The sequence below is a fragment of the Lacerta agilis genome, chromosome 6 (assembly GCF_009819535.1).
Source record: "Lacerta agilis isolate rLacAgi1 chromosome 6, rLacAgi1.pri, whole genome shotgun sequence".
Lineage (NCBI taxonomy): Eukaryota > Metazoa > Chordata > Lepidosauria > Squamata > Lacertidae > Lacerta > Lacerta agilis.
Genome location: NC_046317.1, coordinates 42,828,897 through 42,847,689, shown reverse-complemented (window position 1 = coordinate 42,847,689; position 18,793 = coordinate 42,828,897). Strand labels below are relative to the sequence as shown.

At 43.1% G+C, this 18,793-nt stretch overlaps 1 protein-coding gene across 1 annotated transcript; it reads right to left on the bottom strand.

The window, feature by feature from the left end:
• Positions 1 to 1,690: 1,690 nt before the first annotated feature.
• On the bottom strand, positions 1,691 to 17,081 carry LOC117048416 (cytochrome P450 4A4-like). The gene is made up of 12 exons (XM_033152212.1): positions 16,752 to 17,081; positions 15,449 to 15,590; positions 13,768 to 13,812; positions 12,355 to 12,482; positions 11,516 to 11,646; positions 11,210 to 11,364; positions 10,416 to 10,522; positions 8,356 to 8,546; positions 7,204 to 7,337; positions 5,621 to 5,685; positions 3,597 to 3,679; positions 1,691 to 1,955 (listed from the first exon to the last, which is right to left on the bottom strand). The coding sequence occupies exons 1-12, from the start codon at positions 16,935 to 16,937 to the stop codon at positions 1,787 to 1,789; spliced, it is 1,536 nt and encodes a 511-aa protein (XP_033008103.1). The 5' UTR covers positions 16,938 to 17,081; the 3' UTR covers positions 1,691 to 1,786.
• Positions 17,082 to 18,793: the final 1,712 nt, after the last annotated feature.

Sequence of the window (18,793 nt, the reverse complement as noted above, 5' to 3'; positions counted from 1 at the left end):
CAAGCAGCTGGCGATGGAAATTGTAATCAATGCCTTATGCTCCTGGCTACCAGGGAGTCCTCTTCAGTTTTTCTATTGGACTGTGGCGTTGATCTTCACCTGTGTTGTTCTGAAAGCCATCCAGCTATTTCCAACAAGGGTTTTAGGAGTTTCCCAGGACCACTGACTATATGGCCATGTCCACATGGTAAGGGATTCTCTGGCTTTCCTGGTGAGATGTTGGGTCTCTCTTTGTAAAATTGCATTTCTCGATAAGAAAATGAAAATTGCCTGAATGTTGTGTTACCAGCCACCATTCAGTTGTGAATAAAGTGTAGGGCAATCCCTATGAAACTGGAAAACTTTATGTCCATAGAGTGTTATGCTTCTTTGTTGATTGAACAACTTGAGACGTATTTGTCCGGGCATGTTTGCAGGGGTAAAGCCAGTTGCCTGCTGTTTTTGGCAATGATGAATAAAGTATGCATGCAGAGGTATTACCTGAATGAAAAGAATTTAGCTGGAGGCGAGAATGGCAGGGAATGGCATAGCTTCCATGTGGGTTTTTTACTTTTCATTCCTTGTTTTCTTTCTTTTTCTTTTTACCATTCTGTATATAATTTCTATTAAGTTTTCTGTTTTGCAATTTAAGATAATAATTTTACATCCTTAAGATATCAATGACTTCCCTTCTTCTCTTTTTCATGGTTCATTTTACATAAATCCCTCCGTATTTTACAAAATATGCAGGAGCAGCTGACGGAATAGAGCAAGACCATGGAGCTGCCAATCTCAGCACTGGTGTTGCTGCCACTTAGTGGCAGGGCTTTTTTCAGCTGGAACTCACCAGAACTCAGTTCCAGCACTTCTCATGCGGGCGCCATTGCCATTATAAGCGAACAAGGGAGGTGTTCATGGTGAGTTCTGGCACCTCTTTTTCCAGAAAAATAGCATGCTTTACTGGGATGGTGCCTGGGCAGGGCAGGAAGGCACCATGGTTGGCACTGTGCAGCCACACTGGCAGAGCTAATCTTTTGCTCCCACTGCGATGCACACTCACAAACTTGCCATAACACTGCCCCATAAGTAGCAGCAAAACGTACGTTGTGAGGGTGTTTATGTGGCACTGCCCTGCTATGCTGACCGCTTCTTGGCACAAATTGATGAGGCATGTGCCATGTGTCCTTCTGTTATGTTTTAAATGGCTCTGAAGTAATGGAAGGGAATTAGGATAATCATTAAACATTACTCAGCATGTTTAGCTACAATATCTCGCTGTGTTCCTGTATTCAAGCATCGCCAATTACTTTGTTGACTAAGATCCAAACTTGATATGATCTGTGAGTTTCAGCCAGCAGGCCAGCTCCACTGCACTTACCGGTATTTATTCCATTTATTTTTTTGAATTTATATTCTGCCCTTCTTCCCAATGGAGCCCAGCACTGCCATGCCACCCACTCCTGTCTAGGTGGGTCAAAGCTTGTTCTGAAGACATTCTGGAGGGACAGGGAACCTGTCTGATTCCCCTGGACATGGCACAGTAGCAGTGGTGCCCTCTTGAACTGGGAGGTAGTCTTGGTGATGGGTTTTTGGAGACAGGGGATGGAGGCATGGCTGACCCCAGGGCTCCTTCTTCATAATCGAGCGTTTACTTCATTAACTCTCCTAATATGCTCCACCAGACCCCGCCTCCTCTCAAATGATTCACAGCTTGCCTTTAAATATGCCATTTTATTAATTCCTGCATTGCAGAGGGTTTGATTTGATGACCCATGGGTCCTCTCCAACCCTATAATTGTATATGCTATCAGCTGAGTTTCTTTAGTAACAGGTGTATCCCATTTTCAGATTTTAAGACAACCTGGGGGATCGGAACAGGAGGCTTTGCTGGATCTGGCAAGATTTCAAACCGGAGTAGGATTTGGGCAAGGGCCACTTTCATCTCGTTCATGGCAAACTGCTGTCCAATGCAATTCCTGAGGGAAGGGAAGAGAGAAAAGTCAGGAAAATCTATTAAGAAGCACAGTTAATCATAATGCAGGAGCTTTACCTGCAAACGCTGACTCTGCCTGTCTAAATACTTTCATTCCAACTTTCAACCATTAACAAGGAAACCCAAAACCTTTTAGAGCCTTGGACCTTGATCCATGCTGGAATGCATCCCCCAATCCCTGAGTGTGGTGAAAGGTTTCAGGGGTTCCTGAATGTGCTCCAGGACTGGTTTCCTTGGAATGAAGGTCACAGAATACTTATGGCACTTCTGCAATGTGAGGTGTTTTGTTTTGTTTTTACAATAGTGGAAGGTTCACAGCACTAACAACCCACAACCCAATAGGCACCCCATTATCACAGCTTTGGTTTCTCCCAAAAAGCAAGACAAGCCTCTTGAGGACATTGCCTCTAGCCAGCAGAAGGGGTGGGAAAGAAATATGTGCCCCTTTCCAAGCCCCTGCTTTTTTTTTTTACTTCCTGTAGCAATACATCACTCATACGTGTCAATTAATGTAATATTTCTGTAAAAGTAAAGGTACGCCTCTGGGGTTGTGGCACTCATCTCGTTTTATTGGCAGAGGGAGCTGGCGTACAGCTTCCAGGTCATGTGGCCAGCATGACTAAGCCGCTTCTGGCGAACCAGAGCAGCGCACGGAAATGCTGTTTACCTTCCCGGCGGAGCGGTACCTATTTATCTACTTGCACTTTGTTGTGCTTTCGAACTGCTAGGTTGGCAGGAGCAGGGACCATGCAACAGGAGCTCACCCCGTCACGGGGATTCAAATTGCCGACCTTCTGATCAGCAAGCCCTAGGCTCTGTGGTTTAGACCACAGCGCCACCCGCCATCTTTCTGTAGCCACCTACAAAAATGTTCTAGGTCATTGGTAGGGAACCTGTGGCCCTGCAGATGTTGTTAGACCCCAGCTTCCTTCAAGCAGTATGACCAATGGTCAGGGGCAATGGAACTTCTAGCCCAGCAACAGATTCTCCTCCAGACTCCATAGACAAGCTTCTTCCTCTTCTCCCTATTGCTCATCAGCCACCTCTCGCTCATCTGGCCTGAATGTCAGAGACACGGCACCCCAGAGCAATGATGGGGAGGAAGAAGGGGACACTGAACTAGAGATCTACAGAGACAGGGATCTTCAGAGAGGCAGCGAGGAACCTATGATTCCTCCACAGCAGTTTGAATCCAGCCCCCCTCAATCCTCCTTGGATTCTCATGTCAGAGAAGAAGAGACAGTTTCTCAGGACAGTGAGCCAGGGCTGGCAGAATGCCCAGACACTGATAAGGAGTATCAGGTAGCAACTGAGAAAGGGGGAAATATGTCAGAGGAAGGGGCAGTATATCACTATGAATCTGCTCACGCTCGTAGGTTCACAAGGCTTAAAGAGAGGCGTCAATCAAAGAGAAGGAAGGGAGGGGGCTCCTAGAGGATATCCTGTTGGAAGTGAGGACATAGTTCAGGTGCCTCAATGTGTTAATGAGAGTCAGTTGCTGTGAACGGCTTGGAGAGCAATTACCATACATAATAAACTGTTTGAAACACTGAAAGTGTCTGCTTGCTGCCTAGTTAAGCCGAGAGTAAATCAGACTGTGACACTGAACTGTCTATATCCTCACCTTGGCCCAGCTGAAAAAGGCACAAAAGCATGAGAATGCCTCTGAGATGACTTCTCGGATGAGAACCTAGTGGGGTCAAACACCTAGAGGAAAAGAAAGCAGATGTCTTTTATTAGCATCTCTAGCAATTAATAGTCTTGCTTCACAGTCTGGAATCTTGGGCCCAGTCTTAAGACATATATGTTTAAAATGCTTTGATAGTTCCTATAAGGTTGCCAGAATTTCGACTGTAGGTTTGGATGCACCAATATCCAATCTTCAGGTCTCTGGGCCAATGGCCCAATTTCCAGGCCACCCACTGCTGTCACTACTGCTGAGGGCCCTGGACAGGAAGAGTGGAAGTGGAAAGAAGGTAGAATGGCACCATCCTGTGACAACTTGCATCTTGTCATTTTGACCCACCTCCAGTTCTCCCAATTGGCTTGCCAGGTGAGCAGGAAGTAGAGTTGTGCAGTGGTGGCAGAGGAAGAGCATGGTGATGGTAGCAGTGGCATGCCCATCTGGGCACCCCACATTTTGGCAACAGTAACAACAGCAACATTTTGGCAATTGTGGCAGACCTGGCTACTGTGGTCCCTGTGCAAGGCCAACATTTGGTGCCTGTAGTGTCTTGGCTCTCCCACAGAAGTGAGACACCCAGCAGTAATTATCTCAGGTTTATTGCACAAACACACAAATCACTCCGGAGCTCCGTCAAGGGAAAAAGCCCTTTTGCTTTCATTCTTTTCCCCACCTCTCACTTACACTTTCATCCCGGGCTTTGCTTCCTTGGCATCTGAGCCCAAACTGCCAGTCTTTGTCTGTCCTCATTCCCAGCCTCTGTCAGCTCCAGAAAGAAGCTAACAGTGCCCTGCCTTCGTGCTGCCTTCCCAAAGGCAGGTAAGGAGGCGTCTGACTCTGAGAAGGAGGTTCGGGGGCTCTAGGACCCATTAAGAGTCTTGCGCTTCTTTCCCAAAGCCCAGCACCTCACATACCAGGCTTTGAGACGGCGCCCCCCTCGGCTCGGTGCCCAGTGTATGCACAGCCCTAAATCTGCCTCTGGTGGTAAGCAACAGGGCAGCAGTAGCTGCATCTTGCCTGCTTGCTCATCCATCCTCCCCACGTTTTATGTGGGTAAGAGAAGGCATGAACAAATCCATCCATTACCATTTCCCTCAGTTTCCCAATTTTAAGTTTAGTTCTCCACATTTGTACACCATTAACACAAAAGAGTCCTCTTGAGAATTTATCTGCATCATCATTATGTACACATATTTTGCACACCATTTCACACCAACAGTCAAAAAGCATTTGGGAGTGATTCTTTTTAGCAGAAAATGGCATGGGGGGAACATGATTACAAATTGTTCCCTTACTCATGCTAGAGTTCTGCTTTCAAAACATAAAAGGCCTGCTGGATCAGACCAAAGATCCAGCATCCTGCTTTGCAGAGTAGCCAGCAGGATGCCTTTGAGAAGCCTACAGGCAGGTTTTGAAGGCAACAGCCCTCTCTCACTGTTGCTGTCCAGCAACTGGTACTCATCCAGACATCCTTTTGTGCCATGTTTCTAGGCGCAGGTCTGGGCATTCAAGCTCCGTATCCAAGTAGGTGGATGTTGGGGCGTTTGTGTGTGTGTGTGTTTTGTCCTGGCACTTTCCCCGGGAAAACCCACACTGTACCACTTTAATTGGAGGAAATGGTAGTCGGGTTCCCCACAGATTGCCATTTGCTCCAATTCAGCAGTAAAACATGGGTTTTCCCTGGGAAAGCACCGGGACAAAAAACACATACACAGACATGGAGCTTTATAGCACTGACCTGTGCCTGGAAAGTGTGGCACAAAGGAAAGTCTGCATGAGCCCTTAGTTTGACTCGAAGGACAACATCCTCAGTAGCTGAGATTATCTAATTGCTGCCCCATGAGATCACTTCGCCTTTAATTTTAAAAATGCAGTTTGGCTAAAATCCACCAGCTATGTATTCTAACTCTGAAACTAGTTGCAAATGTTGTCACATGCCTTTATCTGTAACTACAAATTATTACCTCTGGGTCTTGCCATACACTAGGGTTTCGGTGGATACAATAAATACTAATTGCCACCAGGGAACCTGTAACATAAAGTGTTAACATGATTAATTTCAATATCCAAGCACTGCCATTACCAAAGACCTATCTCAGCTAACATTTCAACTCAGAGAAGGAAGACAAAGAAGCAATGTTAGGGGGCAGAAGGACTTTATGGTTCTGATCCAATTAAATGGACTTGCATGTATGTCCTACTTAAATTGATGCAACATATTAGTCACACCTCTGAGAGGGCCCACATAAACATTATACATAATTAGATATTACACAACAAACCAATAACCAATAAAGCTGTGACACATATACTTAACATGTTCCTGTCTTCCCACTTCTTTGCTCCAAATTGCACTCTACTCAAACAAGCCTGATATTTCAAACCGGAGGAGAAATTTTGGGAGGGCAATTCAGAGTCAAGAGATGGCGGCAAGAAAAGTGTTAAGCACACCCTCCCATTGTAGCCTTTGCTTCACTTCACAGGACCACTTTCTGAAGCTGCTTTCCATTAGTAAATGGGGTCAATGTTGCATTCATTTCTGTGTTGGTTATTTAAAGCATTTTTACCCTGTTTATTAATTGAAAAGGCTCCCAGAGTTTACAAAAATCCATAGGCCTGCCCTCATAAATTCATGAAATGAGAGGAAAGGGGAGTGGAGAGGGAAGAGGGAGAAAACAAGCTCAGGCATGAGTTCTGAAAGTTATCATCCTTATCTTCTATATATTTTGGGAAGTTGTTCGTTCACTTTGCATATGGAGCCTCTTAAGATACAGTAACCAAATTTTGGGTGCCAAGGAAAGGAGCAGGTTTTGGTTTTTACTTAGATGTAATTTGATGCAATTTTGAATCAAGATAGTAGACTGAACATTTCAAAACTGAGAGATTTTAATGACTAATTTCAAAACTGAGAGATCTTAACCACTAATTTCAAAACTGCACTGAGTATATTCTCTGTGATGATATACAGGTGCCAGGAGGAAGCTAGTAGAGTGGGTTTGTTTATAACGTGGTTAGGGGGGACTGGATCCAGCCGGCACCCATCTGTCAAAGTTCAAATGGGCTTGCAGTAACTGCTGATCAGCTGATCAGCAGCAGGTTTGCAGGTGTGGTTTGAATTCAAGCCATGGCTGCAAGCTGGCAAAGGTGGACTCGCTGACAAATTGGGATTTGACAACCCTAATTAAGTCTGCCAGCCAGAGGTTCACCACACTGATTTAGAAAGAGATGTTGCAGTAAGTTCTGAAAGGGCAAACAATGGTCAAACACATATATTCCAAACCTTTCTGTTTGGTTTGCAAATAAAAACTTCCATTGTAAATGAAAATTTCATAGCATTGCTGTAATCTAGAATGTGGTTTTGACACCTGAAGTTTACCATCAAATTCTGACTTTGAGTCAGTTTACAAAGAACACAATGCAACATTTTAAAGTCTCCTTGATTTCAACAGGAGAAAGCTGAAAGAGCCTAGGGCTGGACCTTGTGTCAAATATTTTATTCAATCTAAGGTGGACTATGGCCAACAGAAAAGGGCCAATCTGAACTAACCTTCAGGTAAGCTGCGTCCATCGCAAAAAGTTATGGGTTTACTAAGCTGCCGGGAGATGGCAGGCACTGGAGGGTAAAGACGGAGGCTCTCCTTAATACACATGGTGGTGTAAGGAATCTTCCCCAGGTCGTCCCTGAAAAATTCAGATGAAACCACATTTGAGCAACAACTTTTCCAACTAAGATGATAGGATCTTTCAGCAGCTGTGCAACAGGTCAAACAAGGTAGCAAAGGTCTGAAATATATCACAGTGTTGTACACCTTGGTTCTCATTCTCTCTCTATCACAAATCTCCAGTGACATCACCGCTCTAATAGAATTGATGGCTAGAAGACCTAAGCCCTATTCAGATATTTGGTACCTAGGTGTACTGAACGCATGAAAGGGATAGTGAGGATACATGGGCTTGACTTTCCCTTGCCACTGCAGATGATACTGATTGTCTAAACAGGTCTCTAGACATGGAAATGGTGAGTTGGATCCAAAGTCAGTTAGTCATACTTGAGTCTAGCGTTCACCAACATGGTGACTTCTAGATGTCTTGAGCTACAACTCCAGCCCCAGTTAGCATGGTTGTAGTCCAGAATATCTGAAGGGCACCTGGTTAGAGAATGATGCTTTAGTCCCTTTGAAATCAATGAGCTAAATTAGTTATGACTTACTTGTCCCGTTCATTTCAGTAGATGTTATGATTTTATCAGAATTCTAATTATATGAGTCAAGTATTTTTCCCAAACAAGGAAGCTTTTCATTACATATCAAAGCTGGAAGCACATAAACAGAAGGACATAGAAGATGAAGACAATCAAGATCCTAGCAGACTCACCATGTAATAATGGGAGGAAGGGCGGGATATAAAATTAATAAATACGCAAGTACATAAATAGACAAAAATAATAATAACACCAGGCTGGTGAAATAATGGAAAAACTCAATAATTGCTAACTCCCACCTGTATCTTTTGAAAGTAAACATACTTAGAACTTGGGGATCCCAGTGTTGGTCGGAGAGAAGAACAAAGGGGAAATGATAAAGGAGTCTCTGTGATTGGCCTATTAAACTGATCTTTTAATTCTAGAATGAGAAAGCAATTATCCTTCCCCTCCAAACAGGCCATACAAGCATAGAAAAAGCAGAGTTAGAGATCTCACCATTGAATTGTGTCTCGATCTCCAAGAGTGCCCTTTATCTCCTCCCTGCACCTTTGCTGGTGTTCTGGGTTCTGGGCCATTGCATATAATAGCCAAGAGATCCCACTGGCTGTGGTATCATGGCCTTCAAACATGAAAGTGTCCACTTCAGCCCTCAGATCTTCATCAGATAGCCCAACACCATTTTCATCCTGAAGAAAAAAAAGGAGATTAGCTATCTGATGAGTTAGAAGTGGTTTGAGATTTTAAAAAATTACATGGTTAAAGGACTTAAGAAACATTAAAAAAAGAACCCTGTTGCGGGGATTCTTTGGCTGGAGCCTCCCGCGCACAGGACAAGGTCAACTGCACGCGGGATACCAGTTGCTGGGGGATCTGTGGCCAGCGCTTCACGTGCGCCCTTGCACGGAGCACCAGCCAAGCCTGCGGACGGGACGGCCGGTAATTCCGGAGACCAGCTCACACCGCACCGTGAAGAAGGTTGTCCGCCAGGCTGAATCTGAAGGATGAGTGAGTCGTTCGGATGAATGAATGCCTCGTAGATGGATCTGCAGGCGCTTGCAACCTCCTAAGTTGTTCCCAAAAGCAAGGAACCAAAGTAAAGGTGGCCAAAACGGCGGCCAAATGATAAACTGGTAAACGGCAAAAATTAAACTAAAATGAAATAAAGACAGACAACTATGGTCTCTTTTAAGACGGCTTTGGCTGACCCGCGCGGGCTGTTTCTTCTCTCTATACCTTGTCACACAACCTTCTCTCTGGGCTTGTCCGTTCCACCATCTTCCACACTAGCTAGCTCTCTCCTGTTCTACACTTGTTATCTCTCGTATCTCTCCTATCTTACACACCCAACACGGGGAGCCGTAGCCTCTTATTGACAAGAACAAACAACGTCATGATCAACACTTTTACCAATCAGAATACTGTTGCTGCCCTTGAAAAGGGCGGGAAGCAGATTAACTGACCATTAAACAGTTTAAACTTGTAGCCAAAAAGTCCCGGCGGAGGGATCTCAGCGGCAAGTCGCCTACTGGATCCTCCTTTCACTTTCACTTTGTCGTGGAGATATACATCAAATAGTGCATAAATGATAATAAATAAACATAAACGACCGTAGGTGCAAGTGCACCCATGAAGTGTATTCCCACACCCTGTTACTCATTTACTTGATTATTTCTTCATCAGGGGTATAATATTCACAGATGGTGGAAGGCTTCATCACTCTTCACCTACATATGCTTTTTGCTGCTAGAGTTGAGATATCCCACACTCTTTCTATGAGTGCTTCCAGTTGGAAAATTTTATTCATATAAAATCTAGTTATTCTGCACTTTCTGGTGCAACTATCCTGTCACTCATATGGGACAGCTGCATATTCCTTCATTGCAGGGGGTTGGACTAGATGATCATCAGGGTCTCTTCCAACTCTGCAATTCAATGGTTCAATGTTCCAAACTGCAAAAGCCTGACTAAGAGGCAATGATGTATAGCCTCCACATGAACCTATCAGGATGAATGCCCATTAAACAAATAACACTGGAGAACAGAGCTTTTATTTTACTTATATTTTGTCTGTGAACATATCAGCATGAATGCTCAATAAATCAATTTTCTTCATCCTTGGATCCCCAGAGATGTTGCTGGTCTGCAACTCCCATCATCCCCAAACAATGGCTAAGCAGACTTGGAGGGATAGGAGCTGTAGGGTAACAACACCTGGAAACCGAATGCTGCAGTAAACAGCCAGTCTGGAAGATTCCTACATGATTGGTGCGGTTCCAGATGCATCCCTACTTCAGACTAATACATCATCAAGTATTATAAAGAAACAGGGAGGACCAGAAAGCCAGTGTAGAAGACAAGGAAGTCAGTGTAGTTACTTCTAGAGCTGGTTAGCAGCTAATTGTTATAATATTATCTCTAAATATACTATTGTCATTTGGTTGGATGTCATGGTTCATGTTCTATTGCGGGATAGTTAGTGTCAGTGTTATTCATCGTGTCTACTGATGTCACATAGCAAAAACTGTCCATTGCATTGCCATTTTGAAGTTTCTTACCTTGGCACAAAGAAGAATATCCAGAAAATCCAAGTACCGTTTTTGTTTGATTTTTTCAAGTTCTCCCTCCTTCCTATAAGATTTCTTTCTTTCTTCTATGACTTTGTCTGTGTGACAAATGTTAAGGAATTAAGTCTCTGAGACTTTACACTTCTGCAAAAGCAATACTGTCCCAAGTTCCCAACAATCAGATGAAGTAAACACTGGGTGGGTGGGTGTGATAGACTCCATACATGTCAGAAGTCACTGGACAAATATAGAGTGACTCAGGGCCTCTATCAATAGTTGGCATGTCCCAAGGCTCCTTGCCCCCACCAGGAACTCACTACCAACCCCAGAACCTTCTGATACTATTCCTTTGTCTTGTTGCTGTCAATTTCATCTGACTCTGCAACCGAATGAGTGTTTTGTCTCCAGATAGCCATGGTGACTCTTTTGGAATTTCTTCTCAAAGGGCTAGATCAGGGGTCAGCAAACTTTTTCAGCAGGGGGCCTGTCCACTGTCCCTCAGACCTTGTGGGGGGCCGGACTATATTTTGAAAAAAAATATGAACAAATTCCTATGCCCTACAAATAACCCAGAGATGCATTTTAAATAAAAGCACACATTCTACTCATGTAAAAACATGCTGATTCCCGGACCATCCACCGGCCACATTTAGAAGGCGATTGGGCCGAATCCGGCCCCCAGGCCTTAGTTGGGGGAACCCTGGGCTAGAGGAGAGAATATCTCTCAAATTGTCATTAGCTAGTTCTCCTCTAAATGAAGGAGGAAACTGATGGTGGGGTGTTACCTGTATGTTGGTGTGCTATTCTACAGGCTTCCAGGAAACTGCGCCCAGCTGCTGTGCATCGATAGATGACATCAATCCGATACAACAAGGTACGGACTCTCTGTGACACCAAATAGGTCAGGTCATAAACTGCTTTTATGTAAGAATCCAACTCTCTGAAAGAAAAAGCAGACATTGTTGTTGCTGTTGCAGACAGTTGTGCAGTTTTGTGAAAACACCTTCAATTTAAATGAAAATGGGCATCATAAAAAAACTATAGGCCAGCTTTATGGGGGAGGGAAATAAAAAATAAAATAAGATATCAACCTGTGAGCTTGCCCTCTGCTCTGGTAACTGAAGGCACATTTCATGATGCTTTCCAAAGTCATCAGACTGACATGTTCAAACATCTCCAGTGATTTTGTGGCATCCTTGTCAATCATCTTCTCCCATTTATCCTAGAACAAAAAGCAAAGATAAGGAGAGTTAACTTCCCAGATCCTGAACAGCATTTTATTGAATGGCTGTCCCAGGTCAAATATCAGAGTTTTCTTATCATATGAATAGTTCTATGGCACAGACTCCATCTGCACTATACATTTATGCAGCCTTAACAAATGCCACTTCCCAAGTTTATGTGAGGGAAACCATGACTGTTTAAAAGTACTTTGTTTCTGCTTTAAATGTATAGCGCAGACTGGGCCTAATTTATGATGTATCCATAACCTTTATCTTTTCTAACCATCGGTGGATAATGTGAACTTGCCCTCTCTGTGTGTGAAGGGATAAGAGTGGATTGGATGAGCACATTCAGTGCATATAGAAATTGCCAGTTATTATTTTGCCATTCAAGTTCAGGGCATTCCAGTATTAGACCATAACATTTACCTCCCCCTTATTCCATCTTACACTGAACTATGACCAATCCCTACTGTGAGAGAGGTAACTATCCCATTAGTATCATCAACATTTTACCATCTGAAGGCAACATTAGACATCTGAAGGCAACCCTGTTTAGGGAAGCTTTTAATGTTTGATGGATTACTGTATTTTAATATTTTGTTGGAAGCCACCCAGAATGGCTGGGGAAGCCCAGCCAGATGGGCGGGGTATGTATAAATAAACCAGGATCTCAGCACCTTAGCAGCATCAGCCATACTACTTACTAGCATCACTTTGGTTGAATCTGCAATCAGTGCTATGTAAGGTTTTAAAATATCATAGTGGAACGCTGGAGTTAACAGTCGGCGGTGCTGAAACCACTTTGGTCCATCCAGGATCAGAAGTCCTTTTCCTGTGGACATAAAGAACAAGATGTCATTCAGAAAATTGCAGGGCTGTTGATCCAAAGAGAGCTCAGGATTTCTGGGATGCGACTTTTCTTAATAAAATCATCTGTTTATAGACATAGAATTGTACAGCTGGAAGGGGACCCTGTGGATCATCTAGTCCAACTTCCTGCATTTCAGGAACATGCAGCTGTCCCAAATGGGGGTCAAACGTGTGACCTTGGCATTATCAGCACCATGTTCTAACCAACTGAGCTATCTATATACATATTCAGAGAGGATTGGAATGGGGAGGAGGACACTGGGGAAGGACTTTGCAATGACAAAGTGCTGGAAATATCAATATGTAGACGAAGACCTGAATGCAAGATTTAAACAGGGGTAGGGAACCTGTGGGCATCCAAATATTGCTCTAATGCCAGCCATCGCTGACTGTTGGACATGCTGGCTGGGGCTGATTGGAGTTGGAGTCCAACAAGGTTTTCCAGAAAGGATTACTCTAGAAGCAGAAGGAGAAATCAGCACTATTCTTATTCCTGAATCTCATTCTGTACATTTTCATACCTCTCTGACAGGACTAAGAATGAACCATGTCTACTCAAAAATAAGTCCAAATGAATTCAGTGGGACTTACTCCCAGATAAGACTAGCTAGGAATGCAATCTTAATGAGGACTGAAAGCCCAGTGACAGAATCCTGTCAAGCACTTCTAAGTCTCATTGATTTAACAGAAGAGAATTAACCATGGGATAAATGCTTCCATAGAAAGCAACAACATTTTAAAATGCTCATTTTGGACAGGAAAACTCTCTTTGTTTGTTGTTGTTTTAAAACTAAGGTCCTCAAAGTTGCACATCTGATTTGTTCTATTTGTTTAAAATCTCTACCTTACCATTCAGCTAAAAAAAAATATCAAGGTAAAAGGTTCTGAATGAAATTCTGCTTGGAACTGCATAATATGAACAAGCACTGTGGGTAGTGGGTCTTGACTTTGAATCAATAAAGCAAGCTTGAGATTGAAATATTTAGGCGCAGGATTGTTCTTTATACAAAAAGAAGAGCAAAACATCATTGCTTCATTTAACTACATATCCTGTGTGAGTCACGCTTAAAAGGAAAACCTGGGATAAATGGCAGTGCTCTTTGCCTTTGCTTATACTGATGTGAAACAACTTCAGGTGACAGGTTGAACTGAGGTTCAGGAAACAAGATTGCAATGCAGATACCCAAGCTCTCACATGTTGTTGTTGTTGTTGTTGTTTAAAGTGAATGAATTATCATTTTACCTACCAATCCAAGGGAGGAAGAACTTATAGGTTGTCATAGCCTTGGGATCTGGAAAAAAAATAACAACACAAAATATTGTTTTGAGGTTGCAATCCTATACACGCTCATTGCTCAGAGCAAAACAAAAACAGGATGGAATCAAAGGTAAACTGCAGCGAATATTCCAAACTGTGTCTATTTTTAAATTTTAAGCAGAGCAATCTGTTTTGAGATGGCATTTGGTTTTCAAAGAGGCACTGATGAACCTGTACAAAACTGACAAGGGTGGTGTTTATTTCTTTTAAGATTGTGCTCCTTGCCAAATCCAGCTTGAAAGGCACTCTCTTTAATGCCACAATTGACTGCTCTCTTATCTCTATGCTGGCATTACGTCACCGACACAAGCACTAGTAATAGCTTGTTACTAGTTAGCTTGGATTTTGGCCTTTCTCTAGCGTGCAGAGTCATGATGACCGGCAAAATCCAGAGTTGCAAAAACAATAAGCATTAAGGGAAAGGTGTTGTGGAGCAAATCCAGCCCAGCCATTTCGGGACATGACGTATAGGACTAAAAACTGAATGTGGCCACAAAGGAAACACAAGTGCACTGAAACCTTAAAGCAGGGGTGGAAACATCAGGCTGGGCCCTTGTGGCATCTCAGTCTCCCCAGGCCTCAACCCCTTTCACCAGTATTTTTGCCTCTTGCTTGTCTGGATGGAGAATAGGAAGGGGGTGTGTGGAATGTAGCCTATTGTACAAAAGAGGAATTTTACATTTGCTGCTCCATCTACTTTTGCACATGGCCCAATCTCCATTCCTGGCACATGGTGTTCAGAAGTTTGTCCACAAGGAAATATGGCCTCCATGTTGAAATTGCCCCCCCCCCCTCCCCATCCACTGTGTCAGGGACTTGGCAGAGGCGGAATGGTGGAGCTTGACCCTTCCAGAGAAGAAGAGGACAGTTCATAATTACAACAGGGGTTTGAGGGAGGTCACAGCTCAGAGGCAGATGAGGGGGAAAGCTGAGAAATAATGGGAGAGGAGGAAGAAGAAGCACCAGAGGGGTGACAGCTGACAGACACAGTGTCTTTAGAAAGCATTCCAGACCCCTCCCTCCCAGAACCTGACAAGCATTGAAAGTAGGAGAGCACAGGGCTCAGAAGCAAAGGACCCTCAGCACCACCCATAGGGGAGATGATGACAAATGAGGAAGTGGGAGAAAAAAGGGGGGAGAGTCACTCGGGACAATGCCATTATTCCAAGAGGCTGCAAGTTCCAAGTCTCTCTCTGTAAATATTGAATAAAAAAAGCAGATTTTAAGAACTTTTCCTTGTCTTATCTGTTCCTGGCAACCTGCCGTGGGAGTTACTTCCTCTGCCACCTGACACACTGCCTTAAAGTCTAAGAGCCAGCCTTTATAAACAAGCAGCTTCGTGTGAAATAGGCATCAGTGTACAATTGAGAAATAAGTATATTGTGCCCAGTTCACTGTGAAACGTTAAGAGTGTAGCTGCTATTTGCATATGGTAGCTGAGCCTCTGCTATATGTCCTGCCTCTTTACTGCTGAAAAAATGCTCCTCCTCAAGAAAAGCGGGAAGCTTCCCTTGAGGGCCCCATGGGGAGAATGGGGCATAAGGCAGTGGGTGGAATTTGTGCTTTGGGGGCATCTGTAAGGGGAAATTTGCAGCTGTGTGTAAGCTTACCTCCATGACCAAACACAGTTTTTGCATAATCTGGATGGTTAACTACTAAAACAGCCACAAAGCCACCAAACCATCTAGGGTAGGCATAAGGATATTTTTCTGACCATTCCAAGGTTTTCCTCAGTTCCTGTCCTCGAATGATCTGCAATGACAGAAAGTAATCATATTAAATGTTTGTTAAATCATATCCTGAGTGTGTAGATGTTATGAAGAGTTGACGAGTTTGGATTTGCTTTCCCGCTTTATCACTACCCGAAGGAGTCTCAAAGCGGCTAACGTTCTCCTTCCCCTTCCTCCCCCACAACAAACACTCTGTGAGGTGAGTGGGGCTGAGAGACTTCAGAGAAGTGTGACTAGCCCAAGGTCAACCGGCAGCTGCATGTGCATTATGGCAGAGAACCCATCCCAGAGAATCATTCATTCAGTTCTTTCTTTCACCTTTTTCTGAAGAGAGTGCTACAAGAAGATACTTGCATGGCACATAAGATTAGTAGTCAAAAAATTTCCAGAAATTACTCTGAAGATCTTATCAACATGACATTGTGATGGTCACCTCTTCTGGGTGGTGCTGGTTTGGTCTTCCCTCTTCCCCTCCTGCCACCTTTATAAGGTGTTCATCTACCATATTGCACAACTTACGTGTGAGGAAGGGTTGTTGTTTTTTAAGACAAAGATGCAGAAACAAAAGATAGCTACGCACCAATACAAGCAAAAGAAAACACACATCAGACACTGAAGCATGTAGAAATGTGAATTAGATTTTCAGTAAATCTGATGACAGCCAGAACTAGCTTGTAATCACACCACTGGTGAGAATTCGAGGAGAATATTCTGGAAATGTTTCAAGGTGATTTTGTTCAGATTGGGTGAAAAAGCAGAAGAGGAACAATAAGAAGAGTCACCTGTTATTCACTCTACTTATGCACATGCACACACTCACACTCACACTCTCTCTCTTCTTACATTTGCAATCACAATTCTCATTATGCTTTTTAACCCAATACCGTATTTTCCTGTATATAACACGCCCCCGTGTATAAGACACCCATCTTATACACGGAAAAGTACGGTATTCTCCTCGAACTCTCCCCAGTAGTGTGATTGGATGCAAAGGGAGATTGTGATTTTGCACTTGTGCTGGAGGAGAGGGGTTCTTTCTGCCAAGTGAAGCTTCCCATCCATTTCAAGGCCGAGAAAAGCTATATCTGCCTGCCAAGTAAAAAGAAAGCCCATCTGCGTTTGCATCTGCCCCTTCAACTGCAAATAAACATCCCCCCTCCCTTTTCCAACCCATCTTCCTTACCTCCCTGTTGTGGCCATAAAGCCAGTGACTGGAAGGTCCTAGGAAACTCTTGAAGTTTTTGAGAAGTTCTTTCTTCCTCCGGTACAACATAATGATTTGCAGGAGCCCAAAAATAATAATGAGCCCTATAAAAAGATGCAAGACCTGTAGAAAGTGGTTCTCCACTTTTCCCAGCAGAGAAAGCATAATGCTTAAGCAGGCTCTGCCCTTTTCAAGCAGCCTTTGTGTTGCCTTGTTATGTCTATGAATAGAGACTGTCTTTAAGTAACCAGAAACCTCCTGTTTAACATGCACACAGAGACACTTCTTGGGTAACAACTGTGGGCCAGAACGCTCCAGTGCTTCCCTCCAGTGTTTGAGAGAGAATTGCGCAAGGCAGCAAAATATCTTCCATAGTTTGGAGGGACAAAGGTGATTCCACAACATTTCACCTAGTTAATCCAGAAAACATCCTGAGTTGGAATAGCATTGGTACTGCACTTCAAATATTTACATACTGTGGCCTATGTTGGTAAGGTGATACCTGACTGCTTCGAGCTGAAGATGGGGGGGGCAATGTCATGGTGCGTGCATGAGGTTACATGTGCAATGTGCACACACATGATGCAGATCACATGCTTGTCCTATCTCGTGCTCAGGAGAAGCCTGCCTTTGATGCTCCATCGCACTTGGCTCGGTGGTTCAGACTCCTCTGCCACCTCAATATGAGGGGGCTAAGCCCCCTGCTAAGGAATATTGAAAGGGCTGGTGACCCCTCCGCCCCCTCTATTTGGTGCAACTGATACCAGTGCTGTGCATGTTTATTGAAAAGTAAGTCCCCACTGATTTCAGTGGGAGAAATGGGCAGGTCAGTGTGCAAAGGTTTTAAATCCTGCAGTACAATCCTAGACATGTCCATTCAAAAATGTAGTCCCCATTGAGTTCAATGGGCCTCACTTCCAAGTTGACGGTCACTTTCTCTTTTTCCCAATATCACTTCCACTTCACCACATTTCTGCATCAGTTTGTGATTATTATTATTTTTTAAAAGGCTTCACAAAAATTCATCAGCATTTTAGTCCACATATTTTTTTATGTATGCAATTTTGTGTAATATACACATTTTTGCAGGTAGTTTTACCATGTTGCTAATACACTTTTGTGCACCCATATGCATTTTCTGCACATCTTTTTAAATTGAAGAACTGCATCGTAAAATTTGATGAAGTGCCTGTTTGCTGGTTTGCATTTTGTTTAGGGAAATGTGAATACCACCCTGGCTCTAAACTGCTATTTGTACTCATATATTATCAATATGGACAGTTATTTTGAAACTGCAGTCTTAATTCAAGATGTATTTGTTGAACAGATTTTTAACCTTCCTTTCGTGTAAATACTTCAAAAAACCAGGAGCATATAACAGCTCGTTGTTAATAACATTTATATATTAAAGTAGCATTTAAAAGTGATAGCAGCAGCTAAACAAACTTTTCAAATTGGGTTCATATAGGGAAATAAAGAGTCTTTATGAATAAAGCAATATTCAGCAATACCCATATCATTCTGAAAAAGAGCAGTATCCAAGTAGATCAAATGTCATCAACATATGACTAAATTACTTACACATGTTTTTCAGTACCAAAGATCTGATGACCTCTGAGAAATCAACAACTTGAGTAAGTTTATGTTCAATGAATGGATCACAGTGTCAAGCTGTTACCTTCAGTCATAGTTGACCAGTTGTAATTATTTCTGAAAGGCAGCTTCTTGAACACCCTTTTCCCTTCTGCAGCACTTAGAGGGTAGCAACAAAGATCTTTTTTCTTTTTTTAAAAAAAAAACTTTATTAATTTTTTAAAATAAAGACAAAATACAAACATCATCAAACATACTGATACAAAAGGGGGAGAGAGGATATGGATAGGAGGAATGGGAAGATCATACCCTACATTAATTCATGCAATGCATCTTTTATCATCAGAATCCAAGGCACACTGGTAAAAAGGTAAAGGTAAAGGACCCCTGAGAGTTAAGTCCAGTTGCAGACGACTCTGGGGTTGTGG

Bases quoted from the DNA above. Each gene is read 5' to 3' on its own strand.
- LOC117048416 (XM_033152212.1), bottom strand. From the start codon at position 16,937: ATGCTTTCTCTGCTGGGAAAAGTGGAGAACCACTTTCTACAGGTCTTG. The intron at 11,365-11,515 runs GTTGATATCTTA...TTTTTCTTTCAG, and splicing joins AGCAGAGGGCAAGCTCACAG to AGAGTTGGATTCTTACATAA. The intron at 3,680-5,620 runs GTAATAATTTGT...CTTTTCCTCTAG, and splicing joins GTGTATGGCAAGACCCAGAG to GTGTTTGACCCCACTAGGTT.